This window comes from Ictalurus punctatus, chromosome 24 (assembly GCF_001660625.3).
Source record: "Ictalurus punctatus breed USDA103 chromosome 24, Coco_2.0, whole genome shotgun sequence".
In the NCBI taxonomy this organism is placed as follows: domain Eukaryota; kingdom Metazoa; phylum Chordata; class Actinopteri; order Siluriformes; family Ictaluridae; genus Ictalurus; species Ictalurus punctatus.
The window spans coordinates 12,121,188-12,139,239 of NC_030439.2; the positions used below are offsets into that span (position 1 = coordinate 12,121,188).

Here is an 18,052-nt window from a genome sequence, read left to right on the forward strand (position 1 = left end):
AGGCAAACATTGTCCAGGCAAAGTACAAATGACATGAAAGGACAAACAGCAGAACAGTAACTTTTTTGTGGTTTGAACAAAAGAGCAGGCTAATGGCAAGTGCAGCTTTTCTGTTTACCATCCTTGCTATTTAGAAGAGACAGCATAATTATGTACTTGGTGCTGCCTATCTGTCTTGGGATGAGCGTGTTCCTATGTATATGTGCAGTAGTTCTGTCTACAATGAGACTGTGTATTATAAGTCTCAACCATGATGGCTTCATAGTAATAATGTTGAGTTACTGATGCATAGTAGAATTTTTTTTAATCTCAACTGTCCACACACCCCTATTAACACTGTAGGTTGTTGTGATGTCAAAAAACAAGTAATAATCAATAATAATAAATAAATCCAATATAAATCAGGTCATATCTGTTTTTGTGATATAGCAACCAACAATTTACAAGTTTAAAGCAAATATATAAGATTTAGGGGGGAGGTGTACAATAACCTTGTTGAATACTGTAAGTGTGCACACGCTTTTATAATGGGGCATGTGACTATGCTCAGAATCACAGTCAATCACATTCAAATTTATGTTCAAAAATTACATACACCTGTCATCAATGAAGTTATTCTGGTTTACCCCCAAAAAATAGATCTGCTGTTTCTGTAGGATTTTCTTGACATCTTGTTTTCATCTGACTACAGAAGCTATGGTCTGCAAAGAGCTTAGAAAGTATGTATGGGATCTCATTGTTGAAAGAAATCGATCAGGAGAAGGATAGAAACTAATTTCCAAAACATTTGTACAATGGAACACTTTGAAGGCCATCATCAACCATGTGGAGAAAATAGGGCACCAAAGTGACCAAGAACAGGCTGTCCCTCCAAAATTGACAAAAGGACAAGATCAAAACTTATCAGGGAGGCTGCCAAGAGACAAATACCTGCAGGAATATCTGGAAAGTATTGCCTTTTTCTATACGGCTGAAGATGACAATTTCAGCATAATAATGACCCAAATCACAAATCTAAGTCAACAAAAGAATGGTTTCAGAAGAAAAAGAGCAGTGTTTTGGAACGGCCCAGTCAGATCCCAGAACTAAATCCTACTGGGGGAAAAAAATTATTAATATATGCTAAGTTGGTAGATTCTTCCTATCAAAAAGACATTTTTATTATTAAAAATTATTAGTTGAGAGGTGTGCATACAAGTGTTTTTCATTTACTTTTTTCTAAAACATCTCTATTTGTTTTTCACTTGGATTTTATTGGTTGCTATAAAACATTAAAGGTAAAAACAGGCCTGATATGATTTATCTTGGTTTCATCACAAAAACCTGCTATTATAACAGGGGTGTGTAGATTTTTTATATCCACTGTAGCTGTATTCCTTTGCAATTTTCACACACTGTCTCAAACAGAACTATATCCAGCTTTTAACCTTTCATTTTTTTAAAAAATAGCACATGTTGCCTGAATTGTATTTCTTAATAATCAGTTTTGAAAAGTTGATGTTTTCAGGGTCACGCTTGACAATTCTCTGACACTGAATCCAAAAGGTGTTACAGAACATAAGAGCATCCATGTAATAATAATCATTTTTTGAGATACTATTTGCTTAAGTTGGCTCGGTTCTGGTTTTAATTTTCTCCCACTCCATTCCTTTCTTTCTTTAATTTGTATATTTATATATAAATATTTAAGTTTTTACCAATTCTTCTCCAGTTTGCTCTTGTGACCCTGGCCGTTGATGTTTATTAAATCCATGTCCTAGAAGTCCTAGAATTTTCCAACATGTCACTTTAAAATATGACGGGGTTAAAATGTCATCTTTAATTTGATCTGGTTTAGCCTCAAAGTCACACAGTACATAAGACTATATTATCCTTAGGTCATGCTTATAACTGCAGATGTATATAAGTATTTATAAGAATCTCGTGGGGAATATAGAAAATTATCATTTCAATTGAAAAGTAGGAATGCAGGAGGGCTGGGTTGCCCTAGACTAAAATCAAACCAGGCTCTTACTGTCAAGTTTGCATGCATAACTGTCTCCCATTTGCACGGGATCACGGGATGGGGATCTTTGTAGTGTTCTTGCCATCAAAACCTCTGCCAATGCTTCCTTTTTCTCCATTGCAGTTTATATACAAACATATATTGAGTGGTGCTATGGCGTATTTACATAATAACTAACATTTTCTCTTAAAGCAAGTTATGTCTCAGTGACATGTTTTCACAAACGTGGTGCGTTTTTAATATGAGCCACCTCGGAAAATCAAACATACATTGCAAACACAGTATTCCGTCACCTAAACATGTCTTGCCAGTGATGTCATTGCAAGTGTGCTTATTTTTAACTACTACCCCACATAAAAGCTCACCATTATGTACTAAAATGAGAAGTCAACTGTATTTTTCATGATTAATAACCCAGGCTGGGCCACACCAATAAGCACTTCAAACTTAAATAATGTTATGTATGACAAAGTCTCCGTTCTTTCATAGAAACATAAACAGGTTTTGTGGCTATTGTGGTTGATGTGGAGATATGTATTTTCTAGTGCTTATTTGAAAAATCACTATTAAATTATCTTAAATATTATTGTTGCCAAAAGAAAGAAATACCTTTCCCTTGTAGTTTATTTGCGATGCTCTGTGTGCTGGTCTGCTATGGGAGAGAATGTTCTGGAAAAGCGGATGGCGCTGTAGAGACCATAGTGGTTTCTGTCATGAAGAGCTGGAATGCTGAAACAGGCCCAGATGAATAAGTTATCATGGAAACAGAGTAAGTTGTGTACACATTGTATCCTACCCAATGAAAAGAAGCACAGTTCTCAAAAAAGTACTCTGGACGTAGGCACGCTTCCCCCTAGTGCTTTTTGGGAAACTGAAATGCTGCTGTTTCCACAGATGTTGGTGTATAATGATCTGGTTGCCATCATGATAGTTTGATTCCTTTTTCTGTCTTGCCTAAGAACTTATCCCTTATTGAGAAGATGGATACTTAGCTTAGATGATACTAATAATAATTACGCCAATTATTATTAAGTCCATTCACCAATGTATATACCACTGTGCACAGAAAGAATGTATCCATTCCAGTCCATGCATACTACATGTTTATCCAAGTTTATGTCAAGTATCCTAATGTTTACTTTAATAGGCGCCCAGTACCCAGGGGACCAAAAATGAGGTATGCAGTATATGCAGTGCTTAGGGGCACCTTACGGTGGGAGGCCGGGCGGTGGGGGGTAGAGGCCGGGGGAGTGGGGCAGGGGTATGACATTTTTATTTGACTTTTGTCTAGCGTTTTAAATGAGTTCAAAAATGTATTTTATTATATCAAGTGATTGCATACCAACCGTTCACCCTCCAACATTACTCAAAGTCTGTCACAGACACAGTCAAAATGACCAAAATGGATCGAGGAGGGAAGCATTCTGGGGCATTCGTGTGTGTGTGTGTGTGTGTGTGTGTGTGTGTGTGTGTGTGTGTGTGTGTGTGTGTGTGTGTGTGTGTGTGTGTGTTACGGTATATATAATTTACGAAGACAATTCACTAGGCCTATTCTATATTATACACACATAATTATGCTATAAACAAACATCTAAGCGTCCTCATAAAACAAAATGCTTTAAAAACATACTAAATTAAGGATTTTATTAATGTAAAATTGCTGAAATTTTTCTGTGAGGGTTATCATTAGGGGATATAATTTTTCTGAAGAACAGTGGGCAGTTTAACTGCTCAGGACAAACAAGGACTCATGAACAACTATCACAAATCTAAAAATCATGCTTCTTGATGTCAGGTGGCCTGGTTTGACTATTCATCTCCTGGGATTTTCATGCACAATAGTCTCTAGAGTTTACACAGAATGGTGTGAAAAACAAAAACATCCAGTGAGCAGAAGTTCTGCCGGTGGAAATGTCTTGTTTATGAGAGAGGTCAGAGGAGAATAGCCAGACTGGTTTGGGATGACAGGAAGGCTATAGTAAATCAAATATGGCTATCATATCTTTTTTTGAAATCCACGATCATCTCCACTGTCATGTTTAGCTGTAGGTTGTTCCATTCGCACTATGAGACAAGATTTGCTCCCTCTCTCCTGTACTTGACTCATCATTGCTGGAGATTGGGCCCACCATCACTGGATGAGAAGTCATTTGTACAAAGTGAAAACAATAGTGGCGAAGTAACGCAATTTTGAGGTGCACCTGTGCTGATGGTTAGAGGGTCAGACAAGTGATGATATAGATGTACATATTGTCTCCTCTCTGACAGGAAATCAGACATCCACTGACAGGTGCTTGGGTGGATGTCAAGCTATAAGAGCTTGTTTTGGGGTACTTTGGGGATTAGAGGTGGAGCCACAAGCAGAATTCTGGCATATGTGTTTGTGGAGTCAAGGAGCTATAACATGCAATGAAAATGAAGACACATGTTGAGAGCAGAGAGCAATTTGCCCTATAGGCAAACTGTAGATGATCCAGGAGAGGTTCATTCGCTGATTTCAAGTGATTTAGAGCCAGATGCTCAGAAGACTTCTTCACCACTGAGGTCAGTGTCATTGGTCTATAGTCATTAAGGCCAGTAATAATGTTCTTCTTTTGGATGGGATTGATGGTGAAAACTTTCAGGCAATCAGGAACTCTACAGGATTGTAGTGATTCATTGAAGATATCAGCGAAGACCGGATATGCACTGGTCAGCACAGTTTTTCAAAGTGCCAGGAGTGACACCATCAAGCCCTGCTGCTTTCTTTGTATTTGTTTTTTGAAGATCTTGTTAGCTTGCTCTGAAATTATAGTGAGTGGGGAGGGAAGAAATGGGTATAGGGGCATCCTGCAGTGATGGGGAAGGGGCATTAGAGACATTCATTAAGGGTGTGGGGTGCCTGTGAACTGCATTTTTAGTTAGTGATTGTCTGCAATGAGCCCCAAAAAGCCTTAGTGCTGTTAGTAGAGACCTCCCTCTCCAGCCATACCTTATAGCCCCTCTTTGTAGCCTTTGTACTTCGTTAAACTTTTGCTTAACAGACTGATACTTCTCTCTATTTCCAGCCTGGTGAGCACATCCCATGGCAGCCCTGAGCACCCTCAGTTCCTTAGTCAGCCATGGTTTATCATTATTGTAACTCACTACAGTTTTTGGTGGCTAAAATTGACCAGTTAGTGGTGCCTAGGCAGTCCTGTAGCTCCTTCACTGCTTCAGCAGTCCAGTGGCATCTGAGTGTCCTGGATGGTTTGTTTTGTTTCATGGTTTGCCAGTAAGTGGGTACAAGCATGATCATGGCATGGTTAGAGTTTCCAAGTGGTGCATGAGGGAGGACACAGAAAACATCATTCTAGGTGGTGTAAACATGGTCCAGAGTTCTGTTCTCCATTATAGGACATGTGATAACCTGATGGTACTTGGGGAGATTATTCTTCATTATGAAGTGATAGAATTCACTAGTTAAAAGAATGACTGCGCATAGCCGTCCGTTTAATATAATGAACGACAAGGCAATTACTGTAGAAGAATGAGTGAGTATAGTGATATACAGTATGTACTTAATGCACTTATCTATTTTACACTTTAATAATGTACTGAAGTATACTATATTTCCATAAGGGAATGTTCATTCTTGTTCTTTGGTACCTATAGTTTCCCCTCCTTAAGACTACCCCTCTGTGAGCCAAGACATTTCAGCTAAAACAAACTTGAGCTGTGTAGCAGTCTGCCATGTACATCATAATTGCAAGAGGAAGCTGTGAAGACGCAAGATCACTGAGAATTATTATCATATCCTGGAACCATACGATTGTGTTTTTGTTGTTCCATTGTGAAAATATATATTTGTGCAGGTGATGAAAGTTAAGAGAGATATTGACTATATTAAAATAGATATTCTGACTTTCAGCACAGAATTGGCAATTGGCAGTATAACAATACAACATGCTGGCCTCATTAGCAGCATGTGTTCAGCAGAACTCCTGCTGGATCTCTACACTAGTTGTTATGTCTGGGTCATTACTGGAGCTCAGAACTTATTTCTAATTGAAAAAAGGCACATGCAGCATTAATACTCAAAGAGTTTCTTTCAGCACCTTCATGAGATGAAGTGAAGAAAGCATATGTATATCACACAGGCCTTCTCACACACATGCATGCACACATACTTGAATATTTAGCACAGAGTGGCACACCATTAAACCAATTTAGATGCCAGAATAATGTTCACTTTATATTACTGATACAAGGTATAGACTATAACACTCAGTGGAAATATTGTATTGAACAGAACAAATTTGTAAGTAGATATATTCAAATTAAACTGTATTTAAATGTAAATCTATTTGGAGAGTGTTTGATCCTGGGTTTTGGCAGTGAAGACCATGTTTTGATTATACCTTTTTAGTCCCTGACCTTTGTGATAACTGAGAACAAGAAGCTATCATTCAGTATGTTCTAGTATTCAGTTGGTAGAAGCAAAAAAATTTTGCTTCCATTGTGCAGTGGTCAACACTGTAGGCTTTAGAACCACCGAACTGAGTTTGAATCTCGGTGAAACCTGGAAAGTTTCTCCTCAATATATGTGTACCTCCTTAGTCCCTGACCTTTGTGTTAACTGAAAACAAGAAGATATCAATCAGTATATGCTAATGTAAACTGGGTGGAAACTAAAATGTTTGCAGTATTTTGGTTCCATGATGTAATAGTTAGCTCTTTGAATCCAGCAATCTGCATTCAAAGCTCAGGGGAACCTGCATTGTCTTTCCACAAGGTTCCTTAGATTGAAAATTTTCAGGTCTCTGGTTTGATCTTGGGTTTCAACGGTGAAGGCCCTATTTTGGTTATACCTTCTTAGTCCTTAGTCTCCAAGATATTTGTGATAAGTCTGAACAGAAAATATCATTGAGTATATCCTATTATTCAGTTGGTGGAATCTAAACTCTGAAAGTATCTTAGATCCATGGTATAATGGTTAAAGCTCTGGACTCTCAATCTAGTGATCAGAGTATATCCGATTCTTCAGTTGGGGGAAACTACAGTTTGAAGTGTCTTGGTGCCATGTTTTAATGGTTAGCACTCTGGACTTGAATCCAGTTATCTGAGTTCAAATCTTGGTGGAACCTGCAAAGTATTTGCTTAAGATTCTTTACTATTGTAGCACGTAAAAATTGTGTCTCAAAAGCATCTTCTCCTTCTCCATGTAAAGATGAGTATGCCAGATTCTTGTCAATATGAATACAGGCCAATTTTTTAGGTGCGTATAATATAAAAAAAAAAGGTTCCTGCTTCAGATCTGGGTTTCGACAGTGAAGGCCACATTTTAGTCCTTGACCTTTGTGATAACTGAGAGCAATAATATATCAGTCAGTATATGCTAATGTTCAGTGGGTGGAAACTAAAATTCCAAAGTATCATGGTTCCATGGTGTAATGGTCCACACTCTGGACTTTGAATCCAGGCATCCAAGTTTAAATCTCTGTGGAACTTGCAAAGCCTTTGCTCAATGTTCTTTACTGTTGTAGCAAGTTAAAAAATTGTCTCAAAATCATCCCCTGCTTGTTCCATGTAAGGTTGGGTGTGCCACATTTGAGTAAAGATGAATATGAACCAATTTTCGGATCATACAATAAAGTTATTTTTTTGTATTGGCCTAAATAGCTAAGGGAGGAGTAAGTTATATTGAAGCTCAAAAGATTCTTTGTTTCGATCCTTGGGTTTTGACAGTGAAGGCCACATTTCAGTCCCTGACTAAAATCTTGATGGATCCTGCAGAGTACTTGAATAGTTCTCATACTATTAACTACAGTATACGATGCTTGCAAGCAATACAGTATCTCATGGTGAAGCAAAGTAAGTTATGAATGCTTGTGTTCTTATGCTTGATTTTATATAATAATAAGAAGAAGAAGAAGAAGTAGAATTATTTTTATTATTATTGTTATTATTATTATTATTATTATTATTATTATTATTATTATTATTATTATTATTATTATTATTATCCATCCATCCATCCATCCATCTTCTATACCAATTATCCTACTGGGTCGCGGGGAACCTGGAGCCTATCCCAAGGAGCATTGGGCACAAGGCGGGGTACATCTTGGACAGGGTGCCAATCCATCACAGGGCACAATCACGCACACATTCATACACCCGTTCATACACTAAGGCCACTTTTGGACATGCCAATCAGCCTGTCTTTGGATATGTTTTCAATCACCCAGGTAGATCATATGCCGGATTTAAAATCATGCTGCTCACAAACTTCATATTTCCACATGTTTTTACCTCTCAAGCCTTTTCTTGCCCTCATCAGCAGAGTTCTTCTTCTCTATCTTGGATCGTTAGTGAAATAACACTGAAAAGCTGCTTAATTAAGCATATACTATATGGCCAAATGTTTGTGGACACCTAACCATCACACCTATATGTACATTTTGAATATCACATTCCAGATGTAGTCCCCTCTTTGCTGTTATAATATACTCCACTCTTCTGGGAAGGCTTTCCACTAGATTTTGGTGCATGGCTGTGGGGATTTGTTCATTCAGATACAAAAGCATTAGCGAGACTGTTCATTGATGTTTGGCAAGGAGACCTGAGGTGCAGTCAGTGTTCCAGTTCATCCCACAGTGTTCCAGTGAACCCACATATTATAGTTACACTTTGACAGCTGTAAATATGATTGCCAATATGAACAAAGTTTTTACTAAGTCTATCAGAAAGGTAAAGATCATTGCCAATTTGTGACAGTATAGCACGAATACAGGTATGATTCGAATTATAATTCACCTTTACTTTATTATTAAGAGTTATGAACCATTTTCCCAACCAAAAATTGCCCAACAGCTTTTTCAATACATGATTTATTCAAAAAGAGCAGTGCAGTGGTAGCTCAGTGGTTGAGGCCCCTTAACCGTCAAGTGCTACTGGGATACTGTATCACGGCTGGCCATGTGCTCTAACCATACTGTAGCTTGCTAACAAGAGAAGAAAAGTCACATCAAAATTGAGTCAGAGAGACAGGGCAAAATCCAGACTAAAGTAGCTGTGTGATTGGGAAACTCTTCTGTACTGCAGCAATGAATGAAGAAAGATTAATGATAAGCAACGATTTACAATAATCAATTTTAACAGGTGATAAGCACAGTAACTGACTAACCATTAATTTAATTAAAAATGACCTTTTAGAGGGTGACTTTTACTTATTTTGCAGTAAATGTAGAAAATTATACATAACAATTGTACATTAATTTTTATTAGTATTTTATGTATTGTCAGAATATTTGCTACATTTACATGAGTAAAAATATTGTGTGCAAATATGCCAACATGCATTTTTAATCTGATTATTTTGTGTGTGATGCCTAAACACGTGTTAGTTATGTTACAGTGAAGAAATATATTGCTCAGACTATTTTCTATGCTCACACCATAGTGTAGAAACACCATGAAATCAGAATATTTCAGTTCTTTATGGCTTGACTCTGACCAGGTGGAGCATATTGTCTCTATTGTGCCTGTTTTTCCAGACACAGATTAAGATTTGATTTGGTCTGAATAGCTGGCCTTTGGTTATTATGTTCACTTCCAAAATTTAACACAGCAGGCTTTTGTGATATTTTGCATTTGTTTGATTTGTTTATGGCACTGGTGCCAGCCACAAATAGAGCCGTCTCACCAATCAAGGGCCTACATGAAGTTACATCGAAAAAAAACAGTTGGTGCTTTATTCAAAGCTATAGCAGTATTATTATAAACAGCAATTTAGCCATTTTTACAGCAATTTATCTAATTCTGGGCCAATAAGACATTCCATATTTCAGAGGCCTCTTGTGTTGCTACACATTACAATGGTGCAGATAATCTGTAGTTTTACCTAAAGGCAAATCCACACAAGTACATAAAATTGGTACTAACAAATAATTTCTCAACGTCTACATGCTATTAAAGTCAAATAATATCAGGAATTGTGGCATGGTGGTGTAGCGGGCAGCATTGCTGCCTCACAGTTCCAGCGTCCTCAGTTCAGTCCTAAGCTTCAGTTCCTGTCTGTGTGGAGTTCTGTAGGTTTTACTTGTGTTTGTGTAGGTTTCCTCCAGGTTATCCAATTTTCTAGCACCAAAAACCTGTCAGTAGGTGGACTGTCTATGCTAAAATGCCTGTAGGTGTGAATGAGTGTGTGCACGGTGCCCTGCAATGCACTGGTGTCCCATTTTGGGGGAATTCTATAGCTTTGTATCAAGTGATAGGCTTTTGATTCACGATGACCTACTATGACCCACTATGCACACTTCTTAAATATTAAAGCCTTTAAAGACACACAATACACTAATGTGTTGTTATACCATCATTTTAAAATTTCTGCTGCATATTTCTGATTAAATGACTAAGCCCCACAGTCAAAATACACACATGCAGGGATCTAGTTTGTGGCACCAAAAACATGGACCAGTAAACTGCCTACTGTGCTAGGACTGGCTAGATTGGCAGACTCCCCTTTACACACTTCTATTTTACATTCACTATATTATCTTTAAGCTAGCAACAAGTGGCTCTACATTTATACTTTTAAAAATAAACTCTAATAAAATTGTGTCTCCAATGCATTTTTAGAACATTCATTCTAATTGAAGGACACATTTTTTTGTTTTGTTTTTTACACTTGTTGACAACATTTTTATATTTAAAGGTTTATATTTGCATATACAGTATACATATTTTTAAAAACATAACAATATGCTTTGCTAAAAACATTTGGAGTACTCAAACCACTGATATGGTTTACGATCATTTTGTAGGTTATTTCAGTTATGTCAGTATGGACCAAATAAGGTATTAATTGAAGTTGGATTGGCATTTGCACAGAACACACATTTAATGATAAGCATTAATGATAAATGATAATAATAATGAGTCTTTACTGGTCACATATACATTACAGCACAGTGAATTTTTTTTCTTTGCATACCCCAGCATGCCAGGAAGTTGGTGCCCCTGGAGCAAAGAGGGTTAAGGACCCAACAAGCTTGAACCGACTGTCCCCATTATATACATTTATATATGTACAGAGAGAGAGAGAGAGAGAGAGAGAGAGAGAGAGAGAGAGAGAGAGAGAGATAGAGAGAACTATGCTTCTACATTATCGAGTCACTAAAAAAAAAACGTTAGATTTCCTAACAAAATTAAATGTTATAGAAAGATGTTTGTATGTTAGTAAAAAAAAAGCAGAATATAAGAGAATACTTTTCAGACAAAAAATATAATGAAGGCTGGTAGATTTTGGTACAAAAATAAGAAGCAAGTGCGAAAGTCAAAGTCTCCAGAAGAACTATAGCTGGTTCCACAGCTGATTTTGATATCGAATCACCCCCCACCCCACCCCATCCCCTTTTTGTTCAGGAACTCATTATTCCATCTCTGTTCATCAAATGTCTGTGAAATTTGGCTGTGAAAGTGTCTGTGTTGATGTTTTTATGTTAATACAAATATTTACATGTTAAGAAATTTGCTGGAAATAAAAGCAGTTGAATGTGAGAGGACGTTTCTTTTTTTGCTGAGTATAATATATAAATAGCAGTAAGGTAGCAGTAAGGATATAGCAGTCTGTATCTTCACAATCAAGAGGCTTTCTGTTTGAGTTCAAGAGGAGAGCATATTTCAGATGTCTTGGCTTTAAATACCACATTTAAAGCTTTTAAGCACATCAGTAGGATCTTGACATGAAATTCAACTTTGATGCCATGTGTTCAGAAATTCACAGAAAAAACATCCATAACCAAGTAGTACTGGGTCTTATGATTACAGAGTTGAGCTATGCGTGCATAGTAAGGAGTGATGAGTTTGCGCAGAACAGTATTTGGACCACAGACACCAGTAAAGACCTACAGTACATGCTACATGGACAGCTGCACAGGAGTTACGTGTGTGGCAAGTGTGTGCAATATTGATTTTTCCCTGCTTCCAATTAACCATTTGTTTAATAAATAAATAAATAAATAAATAAATAAATAAATAAATAAATAATCACAATAAACTATTTAATTGTTTAAAGCCGATAGCCTCAAAAGTCAGGGAAAAAGCATTTTCAACATTTAAGGTTTAAGGAGAATACCGGAGTAAAAATATTATCAGCTATAGAGCCTGACAGAAACATCACTGGATATCGTGGTAGTGAAGTATCATGTAGAGGCATTAAAATAGTTATATTACACAATCCTAGTGTTCAGGGTGGAGTTTTTCAACAAAAGTATGTCTCAGTTATGCACAATTCTGACCTTCAACATTTTACTTATTTCTTGCACGATATAGGCATGAGTGAGAAGCAGTTCATTAATTAAATAATTCCAGCACCACTGTCTGACAGTTTTATTTAATGATAATTTATGCTATGGATTAATTGAACTCAAAATATGTAACGCCATCCAAGGACAATATTAAATACATATACTTAGAAGCTTCTAGACACTATTGAAAAAATATATACACACTCTACTCAGGACAAACTGGCAAGCACAGAGGCATGAAGTACATGCAGGTGATTTTAATGATTTTAATCTGAAATCCGAATTCATCTTTTGAAATAACGACACCCAAAGTTTACAAAGAAACCCAAAGTTTACAGAGAAACAGTGCTTTTTTGGACAAAAATCCTCAATCAGTTGTGTAAACAAAACTTCAAATATTTATGCCTTAGTGAAAAGAAGCCAGAGAGGTATATGTCTATCAAGACTTTGTATTGAGAAGTGTGCAGATGAGAAGAAACCACAGGCAAGTCCTGGCATGACATGGCCAAATTTGGCAGTATATGCCATAATAGCAGCATTTTCCTATTTCTTAAACTAATTTTACCTGGTTAGTGACATTTATATGTTTAATCTAAACTAAATACAGAGATAATCTGCAGAGGTAAGAAAGGGTGTTCCTCTTATATAGACTGGGAATAAACCATCTGGAACACATACAGCACCACAAACATTATGAAGAAGCCAGTCAATTGAGCAAAAATCTGTTCATAGTCTGGAAACATACAACAATGGGTTTTTGATTAAGCACAAATTTGGTGGCATTTGGGACAGGAACAAATTTAATATGACTAGTATAATCATAGTATCTTAGAAGTATTCCTCACTGTAAAATTCAAACTTTAATATGTTTTGTCCCATTTTAACATGAAGCATGTGTATAACTAGTGCAAGGATAATATAAATTAGTCAACTGGAGCATACTATGATATATATGTACATAATGAACGTGCAGCACAATAAGTGCTTTCTTGATTTCACAGGATGAAATGTACAAAGGTCTTGCAATAGTTCAGCAAAATATATTTAGCAAAATGCTGTAGATAGGAGTTCTGGTCTGTTTCTATTTAGCAATTATGTGCTGTTTATTTCCATGTGTTGTCAGATATTTTGGTCTCTGTATGTTGAACATCTACAGGGCACCCATAATGTCAGGAACCAATGAGAGTAAAATTACATATACTTAATGTTTTGTATTTATTATTTACAACATGTGCAACCTTACCCTGTACGCATTTTCTCAGCCTCTCTATCATGTTTTTGCAGATTTTGCTCAACATATTCGTATTGGTTCCTGACCAGAGGGAAAAGGGCCTTTTTGGAGACATTGGAAATATAAGTAATTGGTTAATATACTTATAAACTGTTTATACAAAGACAATTGCAAGCAATTTTGTTATTTATGATAAGGGTTTTTTTCTGCTTGAAAAGGGTTTTTGGTGCTTTAGTGTTCATTTTCATCCCCAGGAACTATTTTAATAAATAAAAAAGTTCATTGTTTGGAAATGTGGAAGACAATAATTGACACAGGAGAATAACAAAGATATAACCAGTATGTTGGAGACTGCTCTTCTGTTTACTAGAGCACAGTTACAGAGAACTACAATCTGAGGCAGGTAGAGATTAAGGCAGCAATTAGCCTAATAAAGCAGAAAGCGAGTTGCCTGCAGACTAAGCAGGGTAATTCTTCATTTCCTCCACACATCTTTTATTGCGAACACATATTCGGTTTTCTGCCAGATGCCAGTTGAAATCAGGAGAGAAACATTCAAGTGGTCAAATATGTTGTTTGCTGAAGTTTTATATCATTAAATGTGCAGTGTCCTTATATGTTTTTTTTTGTTAATGCCAATTTTGAAAGAAATATCCATCCATCCATCCATCTTCTATACCGCTTATCCTTTTCAGGGTCACGGGGAAACCTGGAGCCTATCCCAGGGAGCATCGGACACAAGGCGGGGTACACCCTGGACAGGGTGTCAATCCATCACAGTGAAAGAAATATGAAGTCATCTAAATCTGTCATTATTATGCATCATAAAACATATCTAACCTATAAAATATTATAACTTTTTAATAATAAATGATAACTCTTAGAGTAGTAACTTTTAGACAGAACAAATGCTGCCACTGAATACAACTGCAGTATTGTTAATAGTATTTTCTTTAACAATCTCTCTCTCTCTCCCTTTCTCTCTCTCTCTCTCTCTCTCTCTCTCTCTCTCTCTCTCTCTCTCTCTCTCTCTCTCTCTCACACACACACACACACACACACACACACACACACACACACATTTCAGCTGTGATAATATATGCATAGTTTTTGAGTTTCTGACAATATTTATAGTCACTTACAAATATATACAAATAAAATCATGCCATTCTAGCATCATCGTATCAGCTCTTTCATTTATTCATTTATAAATATATTCATGTGTACGTTTTCCTTCATTTACCCATACAGAGAGTTTTATTGGATGGCAAGGGGGAGTTGTAAAAGAAAAAGTACATAGTGACACTCTTCCCTGTGACATCTTTCATCAATGAACCTCTCCCCTGGATATGCCGTGTCCTGTCACACCTTCTTATAAACAACCAAATGTGTCATGAGAAAGGAAATGATCCAGAAACTTTTTGTGTAACATTTCATTACCTTGCCCAGAAAAAAAAGGATAGCAAATCCTACTTCAGGGCCTTGGTGTATTCACAAGCAGGATGCTATAACAGTGAGAACAGAGCTTGTGAGGATTTTAAATGGGTGGTTCAATGTTTTTCATAAGTTAGTGTCCAATGCTTTGCGAGACAGAGCATTCAGCCAAGAAAGATACCCGTTCCCCTGCAGATTTACACCCTACAATTGGTGTCTATATAAACATTAAACTGTCAATGAACTTAAGAGAAAATATGGATGGTTCGATATGAATTTGCTCCTTTGAGGTTAAACAGCCTCTATTACTCAGGAATTTGAATGAGCAAGAGCAATTTTGTTTGATTGAATAAGAATCAAGTGATCTTAGTAAGTGTGTATTATGTTAATAATAATTAATAATGTACATTATGTTAACAATTTCAAATTCCTATGAATTTGCAATTCTAAATTGGAGCTACTTAAGTAATAAAACATACTAGCTCATAACAACAACACTGCTGCAATATTATTTTGATCATTTTTACCTCCTGATCTTCTACAGTAACAAGAATCCTGCTTTCCTAGAACTGGGTTTCAAAATCAATCATAAGAGTCAAGTTATGCTGTTCTGATTAAAAAGACCTCACAAATCCTATTGAGGATGAGTAGTTGTGACTTTATTTTGATTTCTATTCCAAATAATATAAGAAAGGGGTGTACCTACTTCTCACCATCATAATCCAGGTCTTTTTTAACTTCATGAGAACTCATATTTTGATTCCTAAGCATAATTCAAAGCCATGTGATGAGTATTGGCCCAGACACTTTTCATCATGAAATGTATTTAGTAGAATAATATGGGCTAAAATCATGAAATGAATGACATGCATCCCTTGGTTAAATAAATAGAGACATGTAAAGAATTCTTGGAATGTTTTATATTGAGAGAATTATACCATATGTATATATGTGTCCTGGCACAATCCCATACTCTTATTGGCTTCTAACATTCCAGAAAGTGTTTTACAGTCTACAGGGTTTTTTATGTAATATCTGAAATGCTTATGATTATATAAATCATATGAAAGGCCCCATTACTCTATAGTAAATATAAAGCAACTTTAAAAATAAGATAAATAATGATAATGAGTCTATATTGATCACATATACATATGTACAGTGACAATCTACAATGTACAATGAATAAATGGTGGCCTATATCTTGGGTATGGTGTGGTCTGGGTGAAATTGCACCCAATCTTTTAGTAAAGTCATGTACAAATGTTTGTATAAGCCAAACCAAACTAAGACATTCGACTGGATTTACAAAAGTTTTGGAAATCCGATTTTCTTCTTACTTGCATACATTATGTTGATGAATACTAATCATCCATTTATTACCAGGTGAATATACGGCACAGCTGAGTTGCATTTGGTGACACTCACAAAACATCAAGAAGTCTATCTCAGAGATAGAACTGGAAGTTGTTTGATTCATGCCAATAAAAAATATATTAACAGTGTAACAATAATGGTTGCCAGAAATTTTTTCAAACTTGTATTAGCTACTGTAGGATGGCTGGATACACTAGATAAAAACAGAAAAAATCAGATCTATCAGACACTATCACATTTGCGCAATAGTGATAAATCAATTAGACTACATTTAATCAATACACTAAACATTGTATTTTCCTATGATTTTAATCTTAACTACAAAATTGTGTCACTGATATTATGTGGCGAGTTCAGGAGGAGTTGATTTGACTACAAATGGTGTTGAGGCACATTCTTTCTCCCTCTCACCTTCCCTTTCTCTCCCTCATTCCTCACAGTAACTTGATGTGTGGCACTATTCTATTTGCTTATCTTGGCTCAGTGGAAAGGAGTTTTTCCTTGCACTCCCACGACACAAAATGGGTGTGGATGGGGAAGAAGGAGAACCAAACTCCTGACTTGTATCTGGCCACCTCAGCGTCTTGGGTTACTTCTTTTCATTCTGCCCTGGATTTTTTTTTCCTCCTCTCTCTTTTTTTCTACATAGCACACAAAAACTCCAGCTTCCCCCTACTATGTCTGAGTTTGTCCTCGAGAAAGCCACATACTAAAGTAACTTACACTATTTCTTTCTATGTACTATTGTTCACCTCACACAGACATGCTTTGTAAAATGTGATGGATGATTGGTTGATAACCAGGGTAACATTTTAAATAACTGAAACCAACACTGTAGACTTAACTCAGCAAACTTTACAAGAAGGGTCAGATTCTTTGAGTAATATTTTCAGAAACAGAAATGAAGTCACATTACTATAGTTTCTTAAATGATTGTACTCTAATTAGATGCAAAAGAGGCATACCCATTACTCACACCTGTTTTGTGTTTGTGTTCCTTAGCAGCATTATTTAAGTTCTGAGTTTAGTTGCTTAGCTTCTGTTGTTGTGCCTAGCCTGTTGTCGTGTGTAGTTTGTTGTGTGTTTCATGCCACATTGCTCTGGTTCTTGTTTCAGTGTGTTTAGGATTCTTGATTTGACTTTGTTTATTTTGTTTGTCTCTTGTTCATTACAAAACCTGCACTTGCATCCACCCACTGTTCCTGACACTAAGAGGACTCTGATGTACCCATTGGAAGTTGTACACTTGTGTATCATTTAACATACAGTACATTATAATCCATATGAGCACTTCATGTGTTTTTAGAGTCTTTTGTCATAAACACATTCAATACTCACTTAACTTAATCTTTCACTACAGATATTTGTCTACATCTGTAACAGAAAAAATATATATTTTTGAACCCACATTCAAGCCATTTACAGACATGATTCGGCAGGTTTGATTTTATAGTAGAAAAGTAGAAAAACATAACCTTAGGAAACTTTGCACTTAATCTCTTAAATTGTATACAATGACTTATATATGAATTTCAGAAATTCAAAGAATGATGTTATAAATGAACTTTCTTTAAGCTGAGAATGTATTTGTTAAACATAGGAAAACATTTGAGACTTTGCATGCTTTATTATCATTATTTTAAATATTTAAATATTGTTTTAATATTCATATTATTTAGAGATAACGCAACTCAAGATCAACTCAAATGTATTGATCCAACTTCTTCTTGCAAC

General features: G+C 36.2%; 1 protein-coding gene across 1 annotated transcript in view; it reads left to right on the top strand.

The window, feature by feature from the left end:
• trappc3 (trafficking protein particle complex subunit 3) overlaps window positions 1–14,680 on the top strand; it is a 28,361-nt gene extending 13,681 nt beyond the window's left edge. The window contains 3 exon segments of the mRNA NM_001200720.1: window positions 13,561–13,633; window positions 14,203–14,514; window positions 14,557–14,680. Of these exon segments, the coding sequence (NP_001187649.1) occupies window positions 13,561–13,592 (32 nt within the window). The 3' untranslated portion in view covers window positions 13,593–13,633; window positions 14,203–14,514; window positions 14,557–14,680.
• The last annotated feature ends 3,372 nt before the right edge of the window (window positions 14,681–18,052 follow it).